This window comes from Mirounga angustirostris, unplaced genomic scaffold (genome assembly GCF_029215605.1).
Source record: "Mirounga angustirostris isolate CCGP_5_RB_7025 unplaced genomic scaffold, mMirAng1.0.hap1 SCAF_7, whole genome shotgun sequence".
NCBI classification, from domain to species: domain Eukaryota; kingdom Metazoa; phylum Chordata; class Mammalia; order Carnivora; family Phocidae; genus Mirounga; species Mirounga angustirostris.
The window spans coordinates 153,962,981-153,990,314 of NW_026991715.1; the positions used below are offsets into that span (position 1 = coordinate 153,962,981).

The 27,334-nt window shown below is 44.3% G+C and overlaps 1 protein-coding gene across 2 annotated transcripts in view; it reads right to left on the reverse strand.

Annotated features, from left to right (window-relative positions):
- Positions 1 to 245: 245 nt before the first annotated feature.
- Positions 246 to 27,334, reverse strand: part of SDHA (succinate dehydrogenase complex flavoprotein subunit A) — a 31,616-nt gene continuing 4,527 nt past the window's right edge. The window contains exons 2-15 of one of the 2 annotated variants that reach the window (XM_045864045.3): positions 24,913 to 24,999; positions 23,551 to 23,712; positions 21,519 to 21,662; positions 21,078 to 21,242; positions 20,037 to 20,185; positions 19,277 to 19,401; positions 16,589 to 16,757; positions 15,436 to 15,631; positions 14,514 to 14,685; positions 11,334 to 11,452; positions 4,813 to 4,924; positions 4,502 to 4,632; positions 2,106 to 2,219; positions 246 to 780 (exon numbers count right to left, since the gene is read on the reverse strand). In XM_045864045.3, the coding sequence (XP_045720001.1) occupies positions 694 to 780; positions 2,106 to 2,219; positions 4,502 to 4,632; positions 4,813 to 4,924; positions 11,334 to 11,452; positions 14,514 to 14,685; positions 15,436 to 15,631; positions 16,589 to 16,757; positions 19,277 to 19,401; positions 20,037 to 20,185; positions 21,078 to 21,242; positions 21,519 to 21,662; positions 23,551 to 23,712; positions 24,913 to 24,999 (1,932 nt within the window). In that variant the 3' untranslated portion in view covers positions 246 to 693. Of the gene's footprint in view, positions 781 to 2,105; positions 2,220 to 4,501; positions 4,633 to 4,812; positions 4,925 to 11,333; positions 11,453 to 14,513; positions 14,686 to 15,435; positions 15,632 to 16,588; positions 16,758 to 19,276; positions 19,402 to 20,036; positions 20,186 to 21,077; positions 21,243 to 21,518; positions 21,663 to 23,550; positions 23,713 to 24,912; positions 25,003 to 27,334 lie in introns of both variants that reach the window. The other variant, XM_045864036.3, reaches the window with a different exon arrangement.

Here is a 27,334-nt window from a genome sequence, read left to right on the forward strand (position 1 = left end):
CAATGGACTCTGAAAACATGTAAATGTCTTTACATATTTACCAGACAATCCCTAAAACTGAGAAACAGTAAAATCAATGACCCTAACTGTCGTGGACTGGATTCTATGGAAGCCAGCCCTGAGACAAGCACTAAGTAGGAAAGGGACCCCGAGCAGCACTGAAAGCAAGCAGGGAAGGAAGAAACCCATTTACACCTCATCTGTTTTCTTTAATATCTGGCTATTTAAATACTTCAGGACACATGTTCACATATTAAACCATTTACTTACTGAGAACAAGAAGGAAATGTTTGTTTTCTTCATATGCTGTCAACACCAAAGTTCATTTTTACTTAATATATATGACAAAATTTCTGGATTTCGATGTTTTAGGTCAATGAACACGCCTCAAATCAAACACTATAAGCTCTTCAATGGACTTGGAAATAGAAGTTTGTAATTTATGTTTTATTTAAGAATCATGCCCAGTTTTACTACTTCGCAAGAATGAAGCAAAGGATAAAGATAACCTTCATTCAAACTTCCTGGCTGTTGATTACTGGCAAGCTTCTGGCCACCGGGTAGATGATCTATTCAAATGGCACTCCTTATTCACTTGAGTACAGGATTTTAAAAAGATAATTATGATATGAACACACGCATGAACTATTATATATTATACATAATTACAAAAGCTGGTCAACTCTGGTCTCATCAGTAGGAGCGAATGGCTGGAGGGACTGTGGCACAGTCAGCCTCATTTAAAGTTTTGTCGATCACTGGTCTGTATTGCAACGAAACCTTAAAAAGAAGAATCGACAGTAAGTTAAGCAAAATTTGTAGAAAAACATACAAACAGCATTCTACTGTGTTTTGAAAAATTAGCTGTAAAAGTTATTTGCAGACTATTTCAGGAACTTAAAAACACAAGTACTCACTGGAGTATTTTTCAGTAACAAACTCAAAAATGATCTAAATGCGTAACAAGGGACCAGCCATGTAAATTATGGTAAATCCATGTAATGAAATTCAGCACTTAAAATAACAATGAATTAAGTTCTTGATGCTTTACACAAATGCTCAAGAAGTGAAACCCTGCATACACTGTAATTCTTTAATTATGTTTAAAGTATATATTTAGTTTTTTCTACTTGTATTTATATACATACACACAAGGAAAAGTGTATGCACATACATGCAAAACCTGAAGGAAATATTTCAGAATGATAATGAAGGCTATCTCTGACTGGTGAGCTTACAAACATTAATTTTCTTTATTTTTGTACTTTCTATACTTTCTAAAATGAGCACGTATTTCTTTTATAATTGTAAAAAACCTTGAACATTACTAAAAATAGGACTGTACCGAGAGGAAAGTCTGATTTCTATACACTGTCAGAAAATAGACTTCATGCAAAGTTATGAAAGTTACTGCCTACCTCAAAAAGACACACTAGGCTCTCTATATTAAGTGATGGCAAAGAGAGGACAACATTATTTCTGTAGACTCACATAAATGATTAAGACTATCCCTTACAAGCCTGAAAAGCTTAAGGGTAAACACTTTATGTCTTATTTCTGATTCTTAAAGCCCAGCAGAAATGCCAAATGGGTGAATTATGCTTTGGTGGATTAAGACTGTGAGCTTTTACTATAACCTAAGCGGGCTGTTCCTAGGACTCTGCCCACCTCACCCCCTCCTCTGCTTGCTCTGTATCCAGGCCGATGCTTCGGGCTGCACAGCATACCCTGGGGTTCCCTGAGGCTGCTTCCAGGTGGTCCGGCCAATGGGAAAAAAGGAGTGTTTTCCTGTCCCACCCCTACCCCCCGACCTCACTCTCAATAGGCTTCATAATCATCATTCCCTCCCCTGCCACCAAGGCTTGGACGCGCACTCCGTGCCGGGTGCTAAAGCTGTGGAAGGCCAGCCCTTCTAAACTACTCGCCCATGCTGGATTCTGTTTCCAGGCAGAAGCCTGAGTGTCCTTTTCAGTGGTGTCTCAAATCTGTCAACAGTCAACTTAAATCCATGTTGCTTCTCCTAGTCCATCATATGCTCAACTCCAGAGCGTATGGGACAGCATATTTATCAGTGCATACGTGAGCAGAACACACTCCCCATATACCTTCCCAGTCTTGACATCCACATAGGAAAGGGTGTGCTTCCTCCAGTGCTCCTCAAATGGCTTCTTCTGCTGCCCCTGGATGGGCTTGGAGTAATCATACTCATCAATCCGCTCCTGAAGCCAGAGAAAGTAAGTTTATTTCAGAAAATGCCATTAACTATTACACTTCAAATTTCTTATTTCTCTAACAGGGCAATATAACTGGAAAACATAGCAAACTCATTAAAATGATACACGAGAGACTAGTCTGATATGAATCCCCCTAGATCCCACTCAATGAGGAGGTATCCACTGTCCCAAACAGACCTTGTTCACAGAGAGCTGGGACATTCGTGGTCCATTTTTCAACCCATGTCCCTTCCCTTCTACAATTCCTAATGAAAAACCATCCTGTGTATATCTGACCTAAAAGAACACACAGTATGAAACACAGTGCAAGTAAGTCCCAGATGCAGGTGGAATGGAGAGATGAGACCCATGATACATTTGCCAGCAGTCAGTCCTCCGAGTGCCCGTCCATCCTGGGGCTCACGGGCAGGCCGTTCCTTCACTCCAGAGCCTCCAAAGCACAGGTCCCGACAAGGGCAGGACCCAGTGAGGCCACAGAGCTAGGCAGTGGGTTTGCAGCTGCACTGTGAGCCCAGAGGTCCACTGCTACAACTACTGGGAGGGTGGCTGCAGAAATTAGCCTGATCTGTTACGCACTTAAAAGTTCATCAAAAACTTGTCTTTTTGCTCATATTCTGGGAGACTTCGAGTTCTTCTTTCAGCTTTTTTCATTTAAATGTTTCAATTTTAGCAATTATATTAAAATTTTGCTCAGAAAGTCTTAAAAAAGAAGCCGAATGCTATTAAGGAGTATCCTACACATGGTAATGGGTAAGACGTACGAGAGCCACTTAAAGTAAAAACCAGGGGCACCTGGCTGGCTCAGTCAGTGGAGCATGGGGTTGTGAGTTTCAGCCCCATGTTGGGGGCAGAGATTACTTAAAAATAAAATTTAAAAATAACAAACTGAGGGTTGACACAGGGAGGTGAGCTGGGGATGGGCCAGGTGGGTGATGGGTATTAAGGATGACACTTGTGATGAGCACTGGGTGTTGTATGTAAAGTGATGAATCACTGAATTCTACTCCAGAAACCAATATTGCACTGTATGCCAACTACCTAAAATTTAAATTAAAAAATAAATAAATAAAAACACACAAGTGTAAAAAAAAAAGATGCTTTCTATAAAAATAAACGAATAAATAAAAATAGAATACAAATGAAAAGATTCAAACTGTTTCTGCTGAGTGAGGCGAGCAGGGAGGTGGGCAGAGGCAGGCCTCTCACCTGGCATCAAGTGGGGCTGTAGCACTTTCCCTTATGTCTAAACACATACTTAGGGGTGAGCTCTTGCGGGAGCAGCTTCCCCCTGCCTTCCTTCCCCCCTCCTCCCCTTCACACATCTGCTGTGACTGAATGAAAACTCGTTCACCTCAGCCACACAAACTGCCGACCAACCCACAATCTGGAGAAGTTTCTAGTCCTCAGTACAGGTGATGAAATGTGCTTAATAATCTAATCCAGCTCCAGTCGGTGAAAGGTAAATTAATAAAATCTCACAGTAAATCAGAAGCTAATCCTCTTGCTGTAGCCAATTTCCCCATTCGCCATGTCCAGCTGACTGGGCTCTGCTACCAGCAACACCACGTGTTGCTGAACCAAAGCCTATCTGTCTGGAAGGTGGCTCAGGCCGGACTGATGCTCCATCCTGAACTTGTGTCTGCCCTCAAGTGCCCATTTCCTCAATGTTTTCCTTTCATATGCTGAGTGCTCTGTTCTGGAAGAATCTGAACTGTACTCTGCATGAAAATCAGGTTACTTAGGGACGCCTGGGTGGCTAGGCTGGTTAAGCGTCTGCCTTCGGCTCAGGTCGGCTCAGGTCCTATCTCAGGGTTCTGGGATCAAGGCCCACGTCGGGCTCCCTGCTCAGCGGGGAGTCTGCTTCTCCCTCTGCCCCTCCCCCCACCCCGCCCCCCTGCCCCACTCGAGTTCATGCACGTGCTCTCTCTCTCAAAGACAGGTCAGGTCTCAGTAACTGACTCATCATTTTAGCACCTTCTGGCAACAGTGCTCAGACTGCACACTAATCTTTGACCTCGTAACAGTCCGGAGTGTTCTGTCAGAGGTGCTGCTACTGGCAGCAGATGCCCATCTGAAGCAAGAAAAAGGTCATGCTGGTACTAACACCGTGATAGCAAAGTATGAAAGGTATCAGCGGGAAAAATATCTTTTTCAATTTCCTTTTGGGAAAATGGAGTGAAATGTACAGAAAGTGCAGGGTTAGGGGCTGAGCAAGGCCAGTGGACAGAAAACAGGACGTGCACATGGGATGTGCTGTCAAGACGCACCCTGTAATCTTCCCTGGCATGAGCGCCACGAGACTCCTTCCGGGCCTCTGCTCCGTAAATGGTCTGAAGTGCACAGAGCATCAGGTTCTGCAGCTCCAGGGTCTCCACCAGGTCGGTGTTCCAGACCATTCCTGGGGACACACAAGGCACCCATGAGAAACAGGATCCAGTCAGATGGGCCCTCCAGGCTGTGACTGTGGGCTTGCCAGTTTTGACACAAACAGCAAGGACGGGGATAAGGCAGCACTAAGTGGCACAGACAGGGCTCTGAGGCACCCCAACTGTATGCAGGGGCCCATGGAACTGCTTACCTCGGTCAAACGTCTTCAGATGTTTTAGGTCTCCATACAGCTGGCTGACTTTCTCACACCCTTCCTGTAACACACTTCCCACCCGGAACACTGCAGCATGATTCTGCATCGACTGTAACACAAAATATCATTTGTAAATCTTCAACTAGTATGAACAAGCCATGCCTAAAACTGGTAAACCCTTTAGATTTTTTCTTACACATTTCACTTTTACTTTTGAAGATTTTATTTTGAAGTAATCTCTACACCCAATGTGGGGCTCAAACTCACAATCCTACTCCACCAACTGAGCCAGCCAGGTACCCCTGCATTTCATTTTTTATAAAATATTTATGTAAATCAAATTTAAAAACTACAAAATTCAGACTGAATCTATGACTCTGAATTCTACTTTGTTCTTTAAGTAAGCTCTATGCCCAAATAGGGCTTGAACACACAACCTTAAGATCAAAGTCGTGTGTTCTACTGACTGGGCCAGCCAGGTGCCCATTACTCTGAATTTTATTTTTTAAGATTTTATTTATTTATTTGAGAGAGAGAATGAGATAGAGAGAGCATGAGAGGGGGGAGGGTCAGAGGGAGAAGCAGGCTCCCCGCTGAGCAGGGAGCCCGATGCGGGACTCGATCCCGGGACTCCAGGATCATGACCTGAGCCGAAGGCAGTCGCTTAACCAACTCAGCCATCCAGGCGCCCCCATTACTCTGAAAAAAAATTTTTTTTTTTACTCTGAATTTTAAAGTGAAGTTTGTTCATGGGCACTTTTAAGATCTACTCTCTTAGCAACTTTCAAATATGTAATGAAGTGTAATTACCACACTGTACATTACAAGCCCCAGGACTTACTTATTTTTAATTGGAAGCTTGTACCTTTTGTCTCCTTTCACCCACTCCCCATCTCTGGCAACCGTCAATCTGTTCTCTGTATCTATGAGCTCAGTTTCTTGTTTTTTAAGATTCTACATATAAGTGGAATCATATTTGTCTTTGTCTTTGACTTATTTCACTGAGCATAATGCCCTCCAGGCCCACCCATGTTGTCACAAATGGAAGAGTTCATTCTTTTTTATGCCTCAGTGATAACATGTTTATACACATATAAAATATACACCACATATAAAGTATATAGAACATATACACGTCTTCATTATCCATTCATCCAATAGATATCTAGGTTATTTTCATATCTTGGCTATGGTAAATAATACTGAAATAGACATGGGATACATTTATCTTTTGGAACTAGCATTTTCATTTCCTTTGGATAAATACACAGAAGTAGAATTGCTGGATCATACAGTTCTATTTTTAATTTTGGGGGGGAACTTCATACTGTTTTCCACGGTGGCTGCACCAATTTGCATTCCCACCAACAGTCATGAGGGTTCCCCTTTCTCCGCAACCTTGCCAACATTTGTGATTCTGGTCTTTCTGATACTAACCATTTCTGATGGGTGTGAAGGTGTGTTTCTGATTAGCATTTCCCTGATGAGTGGTGATGTTGAGCATCTTTTCACATGTCTGCCACCTGTTTGTTTTCTTTGGAAGAATGTTCAGATCCTCTGTCCATTTCTTAGATTGTTTTTATGCTACGGAGTTGTAGTTCTTTATATATTTTGGGGTATTAGTCCCTTACCAGATGCATGACTTGCAAATATTTCCTCCTACTCTATAGGCTGCCTTTTCATTTTGTTGGGTTTCCTTTGCTCTGCAGAAGTTTTTTAAGTTTGTTGTGGTCCCAGCAGTTTTTTTTTTTTACTTTTGTTGCCTTTGCTCTTGGTGTCAAATCCAAAAACTCACCGCCAAGACTGTTATTAAGGTGCTTACCGTCTGTGTTTTCTTCTAGTTTTATGGTTTCAGGTCTCATATTCAAGTCTTTAATCCATTTTAAGTCAGTTCTGTGTGTGGTGTAAGACAGCGATCTAGATTCATTCTTTCGCATGTGGCTGTTCAGTTTTTCCAGCAACATTCCCATTCTTTTCCCATTGTGTATTCTTGGCTCTTTTGTTGTAAATTAATTAGCCATATATACATGGGTTTATATATGAGCTTGATTCTATTCCATTGATCCACAGGTCTGTTTTTAGGCCGATATCTTACTGTTTTGATTACTATTCCTTTGTAATATAGTTTGAAATCAGGGAAAGAGCTACGCCTCCAGCTTTCTCTCTCAGGATTGCTTTGGCTATTCAGGGTCTTTTGTGGTTCCATACTAATTTTAGAATTGTTTCTTCTATTTCTGTAAAAAAAAAAATGCCATTGGAATTCTAACAAAGATTGTACTGAGTCTGGGGATTGCTTTGGGTGATATGGATATTTCAACAATATTAATTCTTCCAATCCAGGAATACAGAATATCTTTCCACTTATGTAGGTCTTCAACTTTATTAATGTTTTACAATTTTCAGTGTACAGATTTTTCCCCTCCTTTAAATTTATTCCTAGGTATTTTGTTCTTTTTGATGCAATTGTAAACGGGATTATTTTCTCTTTCAGAGCGTTCAATATTTGTGTAACAGAAACAACAGATTTTTATGTATTGATTTTGTATCTGTCAACTTTACTGAATTCATTTACTAGTTCTAACTTTTTTTGGTGGAGTCTGTGTCATATGTGATCTGATACATCTTAAACAATGACTTTTACTCCTTCTGTTCCATTTTGGATGCCTTTCTTTCTCTTTCCTGCCTGACTGCTCTAGCCAGGACTTCCAGTGCTGTTGAACAAAGTGGTGAGAGTGAACATCCTTGTCTTGTTCCTGTGGTGAAAGCTTTCCACCACTGAGTATAACATTAGCTGTGGGCTTGTCATGTATGGTCTTTATTACATTGAGGTAAGCTCCCTCTATACTTGCCTCATTGAGAGTTTCATCATAAATTGATGTTAAAATGCAGTTTTGATTAAAGCTTTTAAAAAAATGTTTCTATGTTCCCATTAAGTATGTGTCTTAAATCCACATACATGAGTTCAAGTGGAACATTTTGCATTTAGGGAAGGCAGTTTGTGGAACTTGGCCAGGATCTGTGATTCCAAGCAAACTTAACTTCTGAGGCGTGATACTCTGAATGGTGTCAGAAAGGTTTAAGGGCACCACCTTTGAATTCCCAAGGAGACACCAGCTCCTATGGTTTTTGTTTTTGTTTTTTTTTTAAGATTTTATTTGACAGAGAGAGAAACAGTGAGAGAGAGAGAGAGAACACAAGCAGGGAGAGTGGGAGAGGGAGAAGCAGGCTTCCCGCGGAGCAGGGAGCCCGATGTTGGGCTCGATCCCAGGACCCCGGGATCATGACCTGAGCCAAAGGCAGACGCTTAATGACTGAGCCACCCAGGTGCCCCAGCTCCTATGGTCTTGCTCCACTTTTGAGATCTGGTGGTAAATGTTCTAGGAGCTAGCAGATTGCCCCTTGGTGACACAAACTAAGAAGTGCTGAGACTATGAGGTGGTCAGCAATGAGCATGGGGTGGATGGTCACGAAGAAGAGGGAGAAGTAAGAGGCCTGGGAACCCTCCCTGCCTGTCTTCTGGTTAATCTTGTAAAAAACCCCTCATATGTCAAATTCCTGTATGGCTTTATTGTTTATGCTCTTAGGAAATGTGTATGACATGAAATAAACCTGACATTTATTTTAGGATCTACCTCTATTTCCTACCACTTACTGACCTTTCACCGCTCTTGAAAAAGCCCTTTATCCCATGCTCAATCACAGCGTGTGCCTGGGCCTACGTCTGGACTCCACTTTATGCCACTGATCTCTACCACAGACTAACACAGCTTGTTGACTTAGTTCTGTTTAATAGACATCTCATCTATTTCTTTAAAATGATAAATTCATTTTTATTTTATTTTTAAAGATTTTATTTGAGAGAGGAAGAAACAGACTCCCAGCAAACAGAGAGCCTGATGTGGGGCTCGATCCCAGGACCCTGAGATCATGACCTGAGCCGAAGTCAGACGCTTAACTGAACCACCCACGTGCCCCAGAACGATACATAATTTTAAATATATATATATATTTTTAAAGATTTTATTTATTCACTTGAGACACAGAGATACAGAGAGGGAGAGAGAGAGCATGAGCAGGGAGAGAGGGAGAGGGAAAAGCAGGCTCCCCACTGAGCCAGGAGCCTGATGTGGGGCTCGATCCCAGGACCCTGGGATTATGACCTGAGCCAAAGGCAGACGCTTAACCATCTGAGCCACCCAGGCGCCCCCGTAATTTTAAAATTATAATGCACACCATCAAATGTCCTGGCCTTTCAGGACAAGCAAACGGAAAAAACTATCTTAGAACCTAGTAAATGTTAGTTAAAACATTCTTTTATTACATTCTTCAGTGCTCATGTTTTCCTGCTCTTTAGGGTTATGTTTATTCAAGGCATTTTACACTTTTTGGCTGTACTGTGAATGAAATAATTTTCAAGTGGATTACTGCAGGCATACTGGAAAGCTACTGATGAATCTTTCATACAGATATCTTACTTCATTCTTGTTTTTACTAGTTTTTTACTTACTGTCTTGAGATTTTTTTTTTTTAAAGATTTTATTTATTTAAGAGAGAAAGAATGGGAGAGAGAGAGAGAGCGAGCACATGAGAGGGGGGAGGGTCAGAGGGAGAAGCAGACTCCCCATTGAGCAGGGAGCCCGATGCGGGACTGATCCTGGGACTCCCAAGATCATGACCTGAGCCAAAGGCTGTCACTTAACCAACTGAGCCACCCAGGCGCCCCCTGTCTTGAGATTTTTAATTGTAAGTAATGATACTTTTGTCTACTCCTTTTCAATACATACCTCATTTCTTTTCTATCTTACTGTATCAGCTGGACATTAGCAGAAAAATTAGTCCCCCAACTCAAATGTGCATTCCAAGAAGGCAGGATTTTGTTCAGACGACTGGGGCACCCAGAACACTGCCTGGCACACAGCAGATAACAATTCAGGTGGTCCCTTACCTATGACGGTTTGACTCATTATTTTTGAACTTTACAATGATTCAAAAGTCATCTGCATTCCGAGAACCGTATTTTGAATTTTCATCTTTTTCCAGGCTAGCAATGTGCAGAAAGGCACACTCTCCTGATACTGGGCAGTGGCAGCAACCACAGCTCCCACTCAGCCCCAGGACCCCGAAGGTCAACCACCATCTGCACTCACACAATCATTCTGTTTTCCACTTCCAGGACAGTACTCAAATTAATTACATGAGACGGTCAACACTCCAACATAAAACATGAGTTTTCCTCCCTCCTACTGACTAACAAGTGTTCTGAGCACGTTTAAGGTCAGCTAAGCAGATGTTCAGTAAGTTAGAGGTGTATTAAATGCATTTATGATTTACACCACTTTCAACCTTCATCAGGATGTAACCCCATCCTAAGTCAAAGATCTGTATGTGCCTTACTTGGTGGGAATGCCTCTAGGATTTCCTATTTCAAAATACCTCATGGATTCACCATTTCCACACCCAAACTGAAGTTCCTACTATCCAGTGCAGTGATTACGTCTGTCATAGCTGGCCTCCAACTCCTGATATCAAAACCCTATAAAAGTCCTGCACAGTACCTCTTGGCTGGTTCCTTTAAACATACCTCTGTCCTTCACTCGTGCTATTTGCCTTACCTTTCCAGGAAGCCTCCCTGAAGCTCAGTCTCCCTAAACACAGAACCACACAGTCCTATAAAAGTTGCAGTATGCAACTTTTTACTTTTGATAGTGAGAGTCTGTGCCACTGGACCCTTTTCAGACTATGACTAAAAGCAAGGGGCTTCTTTTCGGAATATGCCTCCACACAGGAATTCTTGTACATGATTTCAACTCGGCAGAGAGCTCATTTGTGGACCAAGAATCCCTGTATTAGAAGAACCTGATGGATCCCTAGCTGTTTTACATACTATTTTTATGGATCTAACCCTGTGTTATCCAGCGCAGTAGCCACATGTAGTGCTTTGTATTAAACTGAAATTGAATAAAATTAAAATTCAGGTCTTTAGTCAGACTACAGACCTCAGGCTCCACAGTCACATGTGGAACATGACATGTTTTCACCCTCAGAGAACATTCCATCAGATGTGCTGATCTAGAAGGGAAATATATCCTGACAACCAGTGCACAGATTACCATTTCTACCCACCACCCACATTCCCCTCTCGTCCTGATTTTATTTAGAGGCTTCAATGGGCCCAGTGTAAAGACATTTCCCAGGGCTGCTGGAGGCTGGGTGTGATAGTGGGATTAATTTCTTGGCAATGAGATGTGCTGGGCTTTCAGGAAGTCTGCTACAAGGAAGCTCCCAGCTGGGAACTGAGCTTCTCAGACCTTTCACTGTCCCTTCCCCTTCAGGCTTTGACATACACATGAAGGCAGAGAGGGTCTGAGGAAGGAAGCCACATGCAAGCACCCTTGGGCGTATGAGAGTGATTAATCACAGTTTCTGCCCTGGGCTGCTATCTCTGGCCTTCTGTGTGGAAGGTGTCCTTTTGCTGAGCCCAGCACAGGGGAATGGACACACCGTGTGCACGTGCTTACCTTCTGCATGTTGAGTCGTAGTTCTGATGTTCTTATGCTTCCATCAGCAAATCTCAATTTGTCAAGATTCATGACGGACTCTTCCCCAGCATTTGGTTTAATTGGGGGAACTTTATCTCCTTAAAAAACAGACAAAAAGCTAGAATTTAATGGAGTTTGGGAAACGTACACAAACTGAGCTGATATTCCACCTGGACCACCCTATACCTAAGGAACCACAAATGGACTAGGGGCCAAAGAGTAAACATAAAGACAAAATTTCTGGCAAGGAGTAGGTATCCAATAAATCTCTGAACAAAACAGAAACCATTCCTAAGTTTAAAAATCAGATTTATGCAAAGAAACCTTGCTTCATTACTCTATTGAAGGGAAAACTGGCACCTTCACAACAGCGAGCAGTTTCCAACAATTCTGCCAACATGCCCCACCACCACCAATGGTGGTGCTCATTCAGGGACGAGGGAGGGCCTGGCCAGGCATGTTTAGAAGTCTCCTGCTAATTCGGACCTTTGCATCTGCTTACCTAAACCTCAAGACCTGTTTTTCTGACTTTCCTAAAAAGATAAATGTTTCAAAAATTTTTAAAGGTTTTTTGTTGTTTTTTTTTTGTTTTGTTTGTTTTAAAGATTTTATTTATTTATTTGAGACAGAGAGAATGAGAGACAGAGAGCATGAGAGGGAGGAGGGTCAGAGGGAGAAGCAGACTCCCTGCCGAGCAGGGAGCCCAATGCGGGACTCGATCCCGGGACTCCAGGATCATGACCTGAGCCGAAGGCAGTCGCTTAACCAACTGAGCCACCCAGGCGCCCTTTTTGTTGTTTTTTTAATGACATGTTTTGAAATGTATTTTCTTCAATAGGTAATATGGGCAGAGGGTATGAAATAAGGAAACAAAGGTTTGCAGGTAAAGTAGGATTGCTCACAGCCACTCTCTGCAAGGAGTGAGGGCACCGGTCTTTCATGTGACCCACCCCAGCTCTTCCAGGCCAGCTGCAGTTTCCTCTGCTTTTGTTTGTAGTGTTTTTTAAAAAAGGGATCATTTGGGGCTCCTGGGTGGCTTGGTTGGTTACGCATGTGATTCTTGGTCTCAGCGCAGGTCTTGATCTCAGGGTCATGAGTTCAGGCCCTGTGTTGGGCTCCACAGTGTGGAGCCTACTTAAAAATAAATTAGAAGTTAAAAAGTGATCATTTACCAAAATTATTTTTCTTTAGGTGCACAGTTCTACAAATTTCGACACATATATGGGTTCCTGTAACCATCATAATTAAGGTACAGCATAAAATACATTATTAGGGTACAAAATGTTTAAAATATTCAACATTTGGGGCGCCTGGGTGGCTCAGTCGATTAAGCGGCTGCCTTCGGCTCAGGTCATGATCCCGGGGTCCTGGGATTGAGCCCCGCACCAGGCTCCCTGCTCTGCGGAGAGCCTGCTTCTCCCTCTCCCTCCGCCTGCCGCTCTGCCTACTTGTGCTATCTCTCTGTCAAATAAATAAATAAAATCTTAAAAAAAAAAAAAAATCAACATTTGGGAGGATGTAGCAGTGCTTTTCTTTCCCTTAATTTTGTTTTTAAAAGTTAAAATATAATTAAGGCATAGTATCATTTTTGGTGTAGTTTTGCACATTTTGCCAGAGTTGCACAAGGCCCACCATGATTAGGATGGTGACCAGCAAGCCACCTTATTCTCTAGTTTTGTCTCTTCCATTATGTTATACAAATAAAATCAGATGTAGCCTCTTGAGCCCGGATCATACAACCTAATACGTCTGATATCCATTTGTGTTGTTGCATGTACAAGTAGTTTGTTCCTTTTTTTTTTATCGCTGACTTAAAATTATTTTTTTACAGTGTGCACTGACCTTTCAGATACAAAAGTACAAGATATTTTTACAAAACTTCCTTTTTCTCAAAGAAAGGGAACCTCGAATTTCCTGCTTTGCTCTGAGATTTGATTTCAGGCTTCACCAGTACAATGGAATGAGCACTAGGTCTGGTGTCAGACAAGGTGGTTTTGACCCCTTTTGTAGCAAAGACGGGGACAGTGCCCCACCTCTGCCTATCAGCCTGGACTTGCAGTCAGAGCAAGGGAGAAGGTGTCTGAAAATGAACTGTCCTTTTCATTACATGTATCTGCTGACTGCAGATGTAAAGGGGAATGTGGCATGTTATACTGAGTGAGGGCTGTGTTTCACTAGTAGGATAGTAAGACTTCCGCCAACTTAAAATCCATACAAAAAGCTTTTGTTCAATAAAAACAGCAGAACTGAGACTAAACGGTTACCACTAGTGAAGCATAATGGGAAGAACAGGGGCCCAGGGATTCCCACCACCCTCCCCTCGGGAACAGTGTCTCATCTCACCTGTTGTTCGGAGCAAATGGGCCACGGTAACCTACACGGACCCTCTGGGAGCTCATTTCAACAGTAAGTGTCCTGTTCATAGTGCGACTCGTGCTTCCAGCACATATTGCCTCAGCAAATTATTTTAAGTTACTAGAAGAACACAATCACTGACTGAAAACCACTGTGTCACTGCAGGGAGAGCTGTGACCCAATCCTTTGTTTTGTGTGCATTATGTTCTGCTTTAACAGATTATTTATATATATTTTTTAGAACCTAAATTACTTTTCCATAACTACTGAGAACTTATACATATTCATTTTTAAAATATTTCATTGCAAGTAATTTATAACGAGCAAGCACTATGTGATAAACTTCCTCTCAAAACAACTCCTTGGGGTAGGGGGATGGGTTAGCCCGGTGATGGGTATTAAAGAGGGCACGTACTGCATGGAGCACTGGGTGTTATACGCAAACAAGGAATCATGGAACACTACATCAAAAACTAATGAGGTATTGTATGGTGACTAACATAATAAAATAAAGAACAAAAAACAAAAAACAACTCCTTCATGGTGACTTTCCTAAAGAGAACATAATGACTACAAAACAAAATCTGACCAAAACCAGGTTACCCTCTAAAACTGTTAAGACCCTCACCCAGCCTATGTCTAGTCTCTGTCACCATATAAATCTCTGAATCACTCTGCTTCCTCACTCATAGGGGGGAAAAACAGACTACCCCTCCACGATCACTAAGCAAATTTCCAATTACAAATCAAGACATGGTAACCTCTCACCTCCCGACAGCCTGGCTACTCGAAGAAAACACATACCAGGTCTGCAGGACTCTGCAATACTCAGAGCACACGCCCGGCCAAAGACGACCAGGTCCAAGAGCGAGTTTGCCCCGAGACGGTTGGCACCGTGCACCGAGGCGCAGGCGGCCTCCCCACAGGCATATAGGCCGGGCACGATCTGATCCTGGCCATTCACGTGCCTCAGGACCTGTGGAAGGAAGACTGAAGACTTCAGGAGCACAATCTGCACAGCCCCACTTCCCAGTAGTGGGGCATCCGCATGCAGGTTCAGAGGAAGGAGGGCAGGTAAGGACTGGATCTGCTCTCGTCTACAGGGAACCCTCTGACCGAGTGTGCGCCCGGATACTCGGCCACCCCAGGCAGAGATCGGTCCAAGGACCCCACACGGCAGCACCTGTGATTTCAATCCCACAGCTACGGCTCATCAGAAACCTCACTCACCACCTCTGACTGACCCCCTCACTTCCATACTCTGACTCTGGATTCAAATGAAGGGAAGGGAGTATGGCGTATCATTTGTCTATAAAGAGAGAAGGAGATCCCCCATCACCTTGCCTGAGGAGAGGCCAAAACAAAATCTGGGTGGACTGCAAACCACTTGAAAGTATTTGTTGTAAAGAGAATACGAATTACAAGGTCACCGTAAAAGTAACAAGAGATCATATAAGAAAATAAATTTTAAACTGGGAAAAGCTGCAAATGATATCGCATCTACAACTGTGTACTACAGAGGGATCAGTAAGTTACCAGTGACTGCTCGTTATTACAGAGTGAAAGCAAATACTGGTACGTGCCCGAGCCCCACTGTGCCCTCCAACAGCAACTCAGTGCTTTCCGAGGAAACCATGTCTTCTCCCGAGTTCGCAAGGGACAACTGTGAGGTGGGCCCATCGTTCCTGCCCTCTTCCCCATCACGAAAGGGCCCGGGCTTGGTCACCTGCCCCTTGTAGTTGGTGGGAATACCACCCATGTTATAATGCACAGTGGGAAGGACAGGGATCGGCTCCTTGGTGACATCCACGCCTGCGAAGATCATGGCCGTCTCCGAAATGCCAGGCAGGCGTATGGCCAGCTGCTCGGGGGGTAGGTGGTGCAACTGCAGGTAGACGTGATCTTTCTCAGGGCCACAGCCTCTGGTGGAAAAGGACATCATGGTGTGAGGCAAAGAAAGGTAAATACAGAAAATGTGAGACCACTGGGGCGCCTGGGTGGCTCAGTTGTTAAGCGTCTGCCTTCAGCTCAGGTCATGATCCTAGGGTCCTGGGATCGAGCCCCACGTCATCGGGCTCCCTGCTCAGCGGGAAGCCTGCTTCTCCCTCTCCCACTCCCCCTGCTTGTGCTGTCTCTCTCTCACTATGTCTCTCTCTGTCAAATAAATAAATAAAATCTTAAAAAAAAGAAAATGTGAGACCACAAAGTCATTGAAGCGTATCAAGTTCCACTATGCTGTACAATATTTCCCCTCACTTGTGGTCATCCATTCTTCACGTCTTTTCTGAGCACCTACTATGTGCCAGAGTGGACTCCACATGGTGGGACACAGCCAGAACATGGACAAGATTATCCTGCCCTCACTAGGCTCACACACCAGTCTTGGGAAGTCACAATGTGTTTTCCTTGATAAATGCATTAGGAAGTCCTTTCAATATAAATACTGCAAATATAAAGTGTCTAGAGGCTGTTAACACCAAAAATTTGACCAGCATCAGCACAGTAAGGCAGCGTTGGCAGTGAAGAGCTAACATTGCTTCAATGAACAAGAGCCCACACCCTGACGGTCCCGAAACAGCATCAAAGGTCCACATGCTAACTTCAGGTTGCGGGCACGTCTGCCTCTATCACAACATTCAGCCAAACTCCCCAAAATGCTGGCCTTGAGAGCAGTATCATAAACTGACAGTCACAGGGCAGCAGGTAGCTGCACGCAGGCTACAGAGTTGGGTGGGGTAGCGTGGGACGGGGTGCTGAAACTCACACACAAGTCACACCAGCCCATGTTAGAACGTAGACACGAACAGCACCCACCAAAAGAGAAAGGAGGGGTGCGTGTGTGCATGTGCGCGGACACCTTTGGAGATGATCACACAGACCTTCCTTCACGGATTTCCAGAGTCATGGACCGAGACACAACGTCTCTGGATGCCAGGTCCTTTGCAACCGGGGCATATCGCTCCATGAACCTTTCGCCTTGACTGTTAATGAGAATGCCTCCCTCTCCACGGCATCCTTCCGTAATGAGACAACCAGCACCATATATACCTGCAAAGAACCCAATTAATTAGATGTTTATAACCTAACAATTGCTAGGTCTATATTTCAAATGCAAATTTTCATCAAGACATTTTTGGGGAAAGGAAAAGATTATGCAAAGGGCATTGTGCTCAATGAGAATAATGTGGCAATGTGCTCACAAGAGAATAAGACAAAGGGAAGATTAAAGAAGAGTAGGAAGTTCTGATAACAAAAAGCACTGACAAAGCAGCAGGAAGGGGAAAGCTCAGCTGCTGTGGTGATGATGTGCTTGGCTGAGTATGACAACTGTGTTTAAACTTTCAACACAACCAAGCACACGTTAAATATCTCAGGTTGTGTTTTCATTTTAGAGCATCGTTTTGTGCCATGAAATTGCGACGAGATAGGAAAAATCAGCTTGGAAAGTTCGTATCTTTTTAAAGTCACTGGTTACGGGGTGCTTGAGTGGCTCCGTCAGTGAAGCGTCTGCCTTCAGCTCAGGTCACGATCTCAGGGTCCTGGGACTGAGCTCTGTGTCGTGCTCTCTGCTCACCGGGGAGTCTGCTTCTTCCTCTCCCTCTCCCCCGGCTCATGCACACGATCTAATAAAATCTTTTTTTTAAGATTTTATTTATTTATTTGACAGAGAAAGAGAATACAAGCAGGGGGAGCAGCAAAGGAAGAAGCAGGCTCCCACTGAGCAGACAGCCTGATGTGGGCCTTAATCCCAGGACACTGGGATCATGACCTGAGCTGAAGGCGGACACTTAACCAACTGAGCCACCCAGGCGCCCCTTTAACAAATAAAATCTTAAAAAATTAAGTAAGTCACTGGTAACAACCACAGCAATAATTATCACGGTTCATACTTATATTGTACTTGCTGTGTACAATTCTGTTTTCTAACGACCCCAGCAGATATCCCCATTTTCAGAGATGAGCAATGACAACTGAGGAACCTGTCAACGTCCTGCAGCTGGGAAGGCTGAACCAAACGCACACCAGACAACAAGGTAGGTCTGTGCCCTTAATCTCACTGCCTCTCAACATAATAAAAACAAGGAATGCCAAGCACTTGAATTTTAACAGGGAAACAAACACATATGTTTGTCATGTTGACATCTGTCAATGTCATCTGAAAGCTAACACTTTCATTAGCACACCAGAAGAGTTAAGAGTCCTGCATTTCCTCTGCCTTTAGTTTCCTGGTTTCAATGGTGTTTCTTCCAGCGCTTTATTGCCTGTATACTGAAAAGGAAGCCTGAGAAACTGAGCTCTCAATAAGTTACAGGGGGAATTCAGAAGTCTCATTTTATTAGTTTTTTTTTTTTTTAAAGATTTTAATTATTTATTTGACAGAGAGAGACACAGCGAGAGAGGGAACACAAGCAGAGGGAGTGGGAAAGGGAGAAGCAGGCCTCCCGCAGAGCAGGGAGCCCGATGCGGGGCTCGATCCCAGGACCCCAGGATCATGACCTGAGCCGAAGGCAGACGCTTAATGACTGAGCCACCCAGGTGCCCCTCATTTTACTAGTTAAAAACAGTAATTAAGGGGCGCCTGGGTGGCTCAGTTGGTTGAGTGTCCGACTGTTGGTTTCGGCTCAGGTCACGATCTCAGGGTCATGGGATTGAGCCCCAGGTTGCGCTTTGTGTGTGCTCAGCAGGGAGTCGGTTTGAGATTCTCCCTCTTCCTCTGCCCACTCACCCACTCGTGCTGTCACTCGCTCAGATAAATAATATTTAAAAAAATGAAGACCACCTAAAACTTTTTTATTTTTCATCCCTGCCAGGGGATCAGGAAAAAACAGAGCAAAGAGAAAAAAAAGGTCAGAGTCTTTAGCAAGGTGGTTGGCTACTGCCACCAGGTGTGGTGTCCCTCAGTTGACAAGTCAGAAAAGCAACCAGAAAGAAAGTCCAGAATGAGACTCATCCCTCCCAAGAGGCAGATCCCTCTCTCTGATTCATTTCTGGATAACAAACCCTCTCAAACCTGCACCCCCAGGGTAGACCTCCCTTCTGAACCCCCCATTTGCAAACTCAACTATCTGAGGACCCAAGATGGGCTCAATCTGCCCATGACCGGGCAGTCATCAACACCTCACGGGGTCCTGTCTGCAACACTTCATCCCAACTTGATTCTCTCCTGCTGTGACAGCCTGCTCTTTTCCCTACGACACTGAAATCTGCCCATGCCATAACTCTGGTCAACAGCATCCCTCCCAGCTGTCAGACATTCACTCAGGAAATACTGACAAGATCCTACTATGGACACAGCCATACCTGCCCCTGCCTCTGGGAGCTGACAACCAAGTCAGGGAGAGGGACGCTAACAGTCGGCTTTACGACTGGAGCAGGTACCTCCAAAGCAAAAGGTAGTTAGGCTGGTGCCCTCAACTGCCTTGGGGGAAACAGGGAAACATCTCCTGAGCAAATGACAAGAGGGTCTCTGAGAACATGCCGTGCATGGAGGTGCAGAGGAGCAGCAAGAGGTGTGGGGGGCTCAAAGCCACGAAGGGCCCGGACCCATGAAAGCGGTCCCGTCCTACCTGTGGGGTGGAACTGAACGAACTCCAAGTCCTGGCAGGGGAGGCCTGCCCTGGTGACCATGGCGGTGCCGTCACCAGTGCTGGTGTGAGCAGATGTGCAGCTGAAGTAGGTGCGCCCGTAGCCTCTGGAAAACAGACGGGCCAGCGGAGATAGGACGGTGGCGCCCAGGGAACCAGCGGGTCTGCCCTTCTAATGGCGCCAGAGCGGAGAGAGCAGCCCAGCAGCACTGGGCCACCCTGGGCAACTGGGGTAGGCGCCCGAGGGACAGGGAAGGCACTCTCTTTTGTACCTTAGTGCACTTTTGTGCTGCGTGACTTCCCTGATGAGCACATTCTACGTTAATACTAAAACTTCTAATGTCTCTGGATTCCCGCTTTTAAAGGCTTAAAATGACTGACAGTGTATGAAATGGAATTTACTTATTTTCATCACGTGAACAAACTACCCCAGGAAGTCAGTGTAAACACAGTACCCCCTAAAGCAAAAGAGAGGTTAGTCCGGAAACTGTCATGTGACTCTCCAGACCCGGTTCATCAAGGGTCCGCCCAGGCACAGACTGAGGACAGACACTTCCCCACCCACCCGAGGCAGCTGCTGTGGTTTCAAAGGTACAGAACCGAGGCTGGCGAAGCTTGTTATGCAGCTGGCGTAGGTCACTGCCTGTGACTAAACCACTGTTCCATAGTGCCTCCACTTTTACTAGAAGGAACTGAGACCCAGCTTCCCTACAGAGAGATTAAATACAAGTTAGACTCCTACCCGGTAGCTACAACAGTGTTCTTGGCTCTTAGGCGATGGATGGACCCATCTTCTATGCATAGTGCAATCACACCACGACACTCCCCATTTTCCATCAAGAGATCCAAGGCAAAATACTCTACAAAATAGCTGGTATCATATCGCAGAGACTAAAAAACATGAAAGAAAAACAGGAATCCACAGTTTCAGTTGCATTTAGGGTGTCAAATGGACATTTCAGCAATACTGCTCACGTGAACAGGTTAAAGGCCCTGATCTGGTGTGTGACAAATGGACAGCATAAACCCTAGGAAAATACCAGGTTGCGAAAGGAGTCGGAGTTCAGCTCACATCAGCCACGGTGCTGACGCTGTTGGGTGACAACACAAAAGGAAGCCCTCTCTTACTGTATGATCAGAACGTAAGGACACATGTGTCATGCACACCAGAGAATACCATGTGGCTGCTTAGTGAAAGTAAAGGACGCTCACGAAACTGTCAGCTCCCCCATGTGACACACAATTCTGCAGGATGGGCAGATCCTGTCACACATCTGTCAATGCACTCAGCCGGAGAAGAAACCGGTGCCTTACATTTGTAAATCAATACCGTGTCCCCATCTGAAAGCGAGAGTTCAGAAAACTGACTATTCTGAATCAGTTATTCAGAATATTATCTGGCTATGCCAAAGTAGGCCCCGATTATCCAGTAACTCCTGTCCCCCGAACCTTAGTCCAGTCTGAACAGTTAAGTATTAAATCAATCAGTTCAGGAACTCAGAGGTACTGAGTCATAAAATACTTGATCTCTCCTCACACTTGCAGTGTGGCAGATTGCAAGTTCAAATACAGTATGTAATGATGATCGGTTTAATTTTCTCAAATGGACACTTCCAAATTAACAATTCCTACACACATCCTGCCAAGCTCCTCTGCTGTTCATGAAGTGACCCCGGAGCGGACACGCTGACATTCTGACCTGGCTGACCTGTCCCCAGCTCATCACTGTACACCCGGCCTAACCAGACCGAGTCGTCACCCTGCACACCCAAGGCAGCCTCACCCTTCCGTACAACGTGTGCAGCAGTGAGTGGCCAGTGCGGTCCGCCACACAGCAGCAGCGGTGGGCCTGCCCGCCTTTCCCAAACTTGAGGCTCTGTCCGCCAAAAGCACGCTGGTAAATCCTCCCATCTTCAGTTCTGCTAAACGGCATGCCATAGTTTTCCAGCTGTGAAATATAAAAACGAGCACTGGTACTTTGAAGGAATCGAGACACTCATGGCTACTTTACACTAAACAATTCCAACATAAACCTGCAAACCCCAAACCAATATATTCTATGAAAATGTGAACACTTTGGAGAAGAGAAAAACTCCGCTATTAAATGAACCGAATGGTTAATGACAGAATAGATTTCCCTTGTTCCATCCACTCATTGCCCTTCTTTGAGCTGACCACATCTGCCTCAACCTCTCTCTTGTGTTAGACCACGCGAGGGTACTACCTCTACCACGGAAGCAGGAGCCTGCTCCGTCATGTAGTGGATGGCGTCCTGGTCCCCCAGCCAGTCGGAGCCCTTCACGGTGTCGTAGAAGTGCCATCTCCAGTTGTCTTCCTCCATGTTCCCCAGAGCAGCATTGATCCCTCCCTGCAAACAGAGAGCAACCTTACAAGCTACAAGGAGGAGCCCCAGTGGCATCTTCCAGGCTCATCCTTTGCCCCCGTCCCAGAACTGGGGTCAGAGAAAGCCAACTGCTTTGACATGTCTGTAAGGGACCTGACTGTGGTCTGGTTACAGGACCTCCCTCAGCTTCAGTCCCCTTACCTAAGAGTTGTTGGGAGGGTTAGGTGAGGTTATATGTGCAACACTCAACACTTCCCAACCTGGCTCATACAGGTACTCAATAAATCTGGGATAATTTTATGACAAAATGTTCCCAGTGGTATTTATGGGAATGTGTTAAAGACAAGAAGTGTTTACTGCCAAGGAATGAACTCTGAACCCAGAGTCACAGAACACGGAGGTACGGGGACAAACGTAATGCTCGCACTTTTCCTCTCCAACTCAAAACTGGAGTACTCCTCTCTTTTTCACAAGTATAGGCACACAGAACTTCCCCCCCTGTTTTCCAACTGTTCCTCGGTCACAGCTTTTGAGTCAAGCAACCCACGCTGGAACTCTTTTCCCACTTGGTGCTACTGGGCTTCAATCTCCCATTATGTTTAGTTCTCAGGAAAGGAATCACTAGCACAGAGCCAGGAATCCTGTAATAGACATGCAGCAAAAGTTACCAAATTACTTCCTCCTCCTTCTCCAACCCCTTCAATTATAAACCCAGACACAATCCTGATTAAGAATGTGAAGTACCAGAGTAGTGGCAGAATAGAGAAAACCTAGTTCAAAATAACACAAAAATACTTGGCCCAGTGCATCCACCGATCCTATTTACTGCTACTGTTAGTAAAAATCAGGGGCACAGACAGCTAGTCTTCCCAGAATCCCTAGAAGTACCGTTTTGTTTTTTTAAAGTAATCTCTATATCCAATGTGGGGCTCATGTTCTATAACAAAGCCAGCCAGCACACTGTAGACTCTCCAGGCCCCACCGGTCTTATCCTTCCCCCAATTAAACCTATTTTCTCTAGAATCTGCATTCAAGCTAAGCTATCCATATCTTACTCTTTTTATTGAATATTGCATTATCTGACCACCCTATTATTTTACATTATTTATAATTACATCTACATTCATATTTTCCTTTTAGACAATGAATTCTCCAAAGGTATATATTATTTATTTTTTCAGTGTACAAAACATCGTTTGAGGACAAAGTTATCTGGGCAATTAAGTGCCTGAAGAATGTTGCTGGACACTGAATACAGGCTACAGCAGTAATTAGGGTGGCTTTTACTGGGTCCTGGAAAGTCACCACATACTCTGCTATCTCTATAAGGAAATGTGTTCCAAATACTGGAAAAAACAGTCCAGTACGATTTTGGAATACTCAACCAGGGTACTACCCACAGTATGCCAAGAAAAAAAACAAAATTATAAAGTCCCTGTGTAACATTTCACCTTACTTTTATCTTCTTCCCTAAATTCTGAGCTTTTTAAAAGCCAATGTTCTTTTATCCTACACATTCGTGCCATCACCATCATATTTAACAAGGCCCACACCGAGGCTGCGGCAGTGAACACGAGATCCCGGGCCAACGGCAGCAAGTCCAGAGATGCTCATTTCAGATTGGGAAGAGTACAGTGAAGACAAACCGTGATGTGGGCAGGGGGTCTAGGTGGGTGCTCAGAGAAGACCTGTGTGTGACTGGAGCAGAAAAGAGTGGTAAGAGGCCCCAGAAGCGGCTCTGGCAGTGGGGGTGGTGGCAGTGTGGGCACAGACCCCCAAGCTGAGTGAGCAAATGGGTGCAAGGAGCAGAAAGAGACAAACGTGGCTGGAGTGTGGTGGGAAGGAGGCCTGTGGCAGGAGACCTCACTGCTGAGCAGGTGCCAAAACCACTCAGGGAGCCCCCTTCTCTTACCTGGGCCGCAACGGTGTGTGATCTGGTAGGAAAGAGCTTTGTGACGCAGGCCGTGTTAAACCCAGCCTCGGAAAGGCCAAATGCAGCTCGCAAGCCTGCCCCTCCAGCGCCTACCACCACTGCATCAAACTCATGGTCCACTACTGGGTACTGCGTAGAAATCTGGAAAGGAACAATTCACCTGTCAACCAGGGACTGTGGGTGCAGCTCAAGAGCTCAGAGAAACGCAAGGAGCAACAAAGAGCAGCTGCAGCAAAGAGGGGTCTCCACCCTGTGGGGCCCCACACAGTGTATGGCAGGGGCAGCCCACATTGACAGGGCCAACACACAGAGTTGCCAAAAGGAGAGCACTCATCCTAGCACCTAGGAAACCCACCACGAGGTGAAATGCTTAAGAGGTACAGCCTCAAAGCAAAGAACTGCAGAAGCAAAGGAAAGCAACAACACAAATCAGAATGTTAGTTCTAAATATGGCTTTTCTATTCAAATATATTCTTTATCTTTTTATGTTTATAGCAATATATACATAGGTTATGCTTATATGAATCTAAGCTCATAACGCAGTGTAGATCGTGATTCTCCACCTGTGATCAAGTTTTTTTTTTTTTTTTAAAGATTTTATTTATTTATTTGAGAGAGAGAGAATGAGAGACAGAGAGCATGAGAGGGAGGAGGGTCAGAGGGAGAAGCAGACTCCCCGCCGAGCAGGGAGCCCGATGTGGGACTCGATCCCCAGACTCCAGGATCATGACCTGAGCCGAAGGCAGTCGCTTAACCAACTGAGCCACCCAGGCGCCCCTGTCAGCAAGTTTCTTATGACAATGTTAATATGGTGTTTCATTTAGGTAAGCACATTGCCAGTCCATCTGGGCAACCACCTCAGCACCGAGGACTGGGACCCTGTTTTAGGACCATGTTTGTGTTTGATTGAGAAGGTGCCAACTAGCATTCAGTAACTACTGTGAGGAATGAGAAAAGAACTTGTAAACAAATGTGTCTTCGGCAGAGAACAGAACGGGACCAGTAAACACAAAGAGCCTACACATGACTGGCTTCATGGTCCTATGTCATCCGTCACTAAATAATGTTCATCTGTTATTTATTATTTTGCTGCTCTGACTTAATTTTTACTCTGGTTTATAGATACCTATGAAGTACAAGCAAAAAGGGTTGATGACTGTGCTTACATTTGTACCACAATTAAGTACTATACACTAAAAATAACTGGAGCATCACTGGAATGAGAATATTTTCCTTTAAATAGGAACTGTGTATTATTCCAATATACTGAAAACTGGTATAGATCATTACTCCTGTAAGCCAAAGATGTCATTTATAAGCAAACAAAAAGTTGTGACTTACTGAATTTGAAACTTTAGCAGAAGACCTCTTATTCCCATCAACAGCGAAGTGAAAACCTCGGGTGCCTGTCTGCCATGTTGCTGGCCACTGCTGAGACACAGACGGAGATGGAACAGGATTAGCCATCAAAACTTCCCCTTAAGTCATGAACCTTTTCAAGTACCCAGGTGCTCCCCCTTCACCTGGACAGCTCAGCTGGGTTCCTCTACTTAACCCTGAAGGGTAAGGACCCAGGGCAGGCCCACATGGCAAGGACCTGGCACCCAGGAAAAACCCTTCTAAATGAAGCTTGTTTCCAAACAGGACACTCACAGACTCAGAGAGGAAAAGGCACAACTTCACGTTAACTTCTTAACTTAGGGTTCTTCATGGAGAAAAAGGGAAAGACATCTATTTTTGCGAAAGTGGTAGTATGCAAACGATGAAGCACTTTTACTGTATCCATCATAACCCTCTTCACCCTAGAGCACCACATGTCTGCAAGGCTGTGTGGTTCACTGGAAAAGGCACTGGGCAGTATATCGGGAGATCCATTTTCTAGAAGAGGCTTTACTGCTTGTTGTGACACCTAGGCACCAGTGGGATCAGTCCTTCACTGTTAATGAGAGGACCCCAGGCCCAGAGACGCCCACAGTTTTGCTTCCCCCCCGCTCCACATCTGTGCTGGGCTCGAGGCACCCCCCCCCCCCCCCATCTGTCCTACTCCACGGTGCTGTTCCCTCTGTCTGGACACTTGTCTCTGGGCCTTTCACTGGCTACAACTCTCCAAGTTTTGGCTTAAATGTCCCACCCTATAAACACTCAAGAAAACTGGTATTAATGAAATCACAGCCCAGCATGAGGCCACATTCTTTCCATTCTGCTGATTCTGCTGACTGCATTTGAGAAGACTACTGATAAAATGAAGTTTTGGCAATCTCATAAAGAACAGTTTTAGGAATTAAGTACATTTAACAATGTCTTCAAGTATTCTGCAATTTGGAAGAGACGTTACTTATTCTCTGGGGTAAAAAAAAAAAAAAAAAAAAAATTATTCCCTAGGACCAACAAGTGGGGAATACAGGAAGGAGAATATGGCAAAATACAAAATGAACCCTAACTGAACAGTTTTGAACTGAAGGACTTCCTTCTAAGATTAAGGGACTCAGGCCAAGGCTGGAGGGCTTGGCCACTTGAAAATCGCAGGTGGCTCCGACCTCTTGGCTTCCTCCAGCTCTGAGACAAAATGATGGTTGTCACAAATAGCTGACTTTATGCTAATACTCCAATTACAAAGAAATTTGTTGGATTTCTAAGTAATCTGAACAGATAAAAGCAATATTCTTGAATTCTCCAATTTCAACTTTAAATATATTTGTTTTAATTGACATAGGCCAATTTTTTCTTTCAGAAAATGAATTTAAAAACTAAAAAGAATATTCTTGCTTTAGTACAATTTTAAAATTGGTAAAATCACATCTTAAAGAACTAAGTCTAAGAATTTTAATACAAAAGTTCTTGAAAATTTTATAAAGTACAATATAAACGTAACAGTTCCCAAAAGAACAGTACATTTTGCAATACCAAACTGAAATTAAAATAGAAACAGTGAGTGCCCCCTGCCAGCCAAGTGGGGAGTTGAGGCCATGAATGCAGGGCACCTGTCCCACCTCATCTCCTTCAGGAGACCCACCGGCTCCACAGCAAATCTCTGAGTAATGAAGAAAACTTGAAACTGTTTGGGAAATGCAACAATCCAAATGGCCTTTGGCACAATTATAAAGTTGTGGTGACAGTACATGGAGACACTGATCCGGTTCCAGGAATCGTTATGAATTTGACCAACCTCAAAGAGTATATGGAGGCGGCAATTATGAAGGCCTTTGATCATAAGAATCTGGATGGGCCATATTTTGCAGCTATTGTAAGCACGACAAAAAATGTAGCTGTATGTATCTGGGAAAACCTCCAGAAATTTCTTCCTCTAGGCGTTCTTTATAAAATAAAAGCAGGGCGCCTGGGTGGCTCAGTTGGTTAAGCGACTGCCTTCAGCTCAGTCCTGGGATCGAGTCCCGCATCGGGCTCCCTGCTCTGCGGGGAGCCTGCTTCTCCCTCTCCCACTCCCCCTGCTTGTGTTCCCTCTCTTACTGTATCTCTCAAATAAATAAGTAAAATCTATAAAAAAATAAAAATAAATAAATAAAATAAAAGCATATGAAACTGACAATAATATTGTCATCTATAAAGGAGAGTAGCTTTTAGGGGTTAATACTGTAGAAAGAGTCATTTCTTTCCATATTTGAAAAGGTCTTTTTTAAAAAAAATTTTGTTTTAGAGAGAGAGAGTGTATGTGCACGAGCGGGGAGCCTCACATGGGCATCTCAGGACCCTGAGATTATGGCCTGAGCTGAAACCAAGAGTCAGACGCTTGACCGACTGAGCC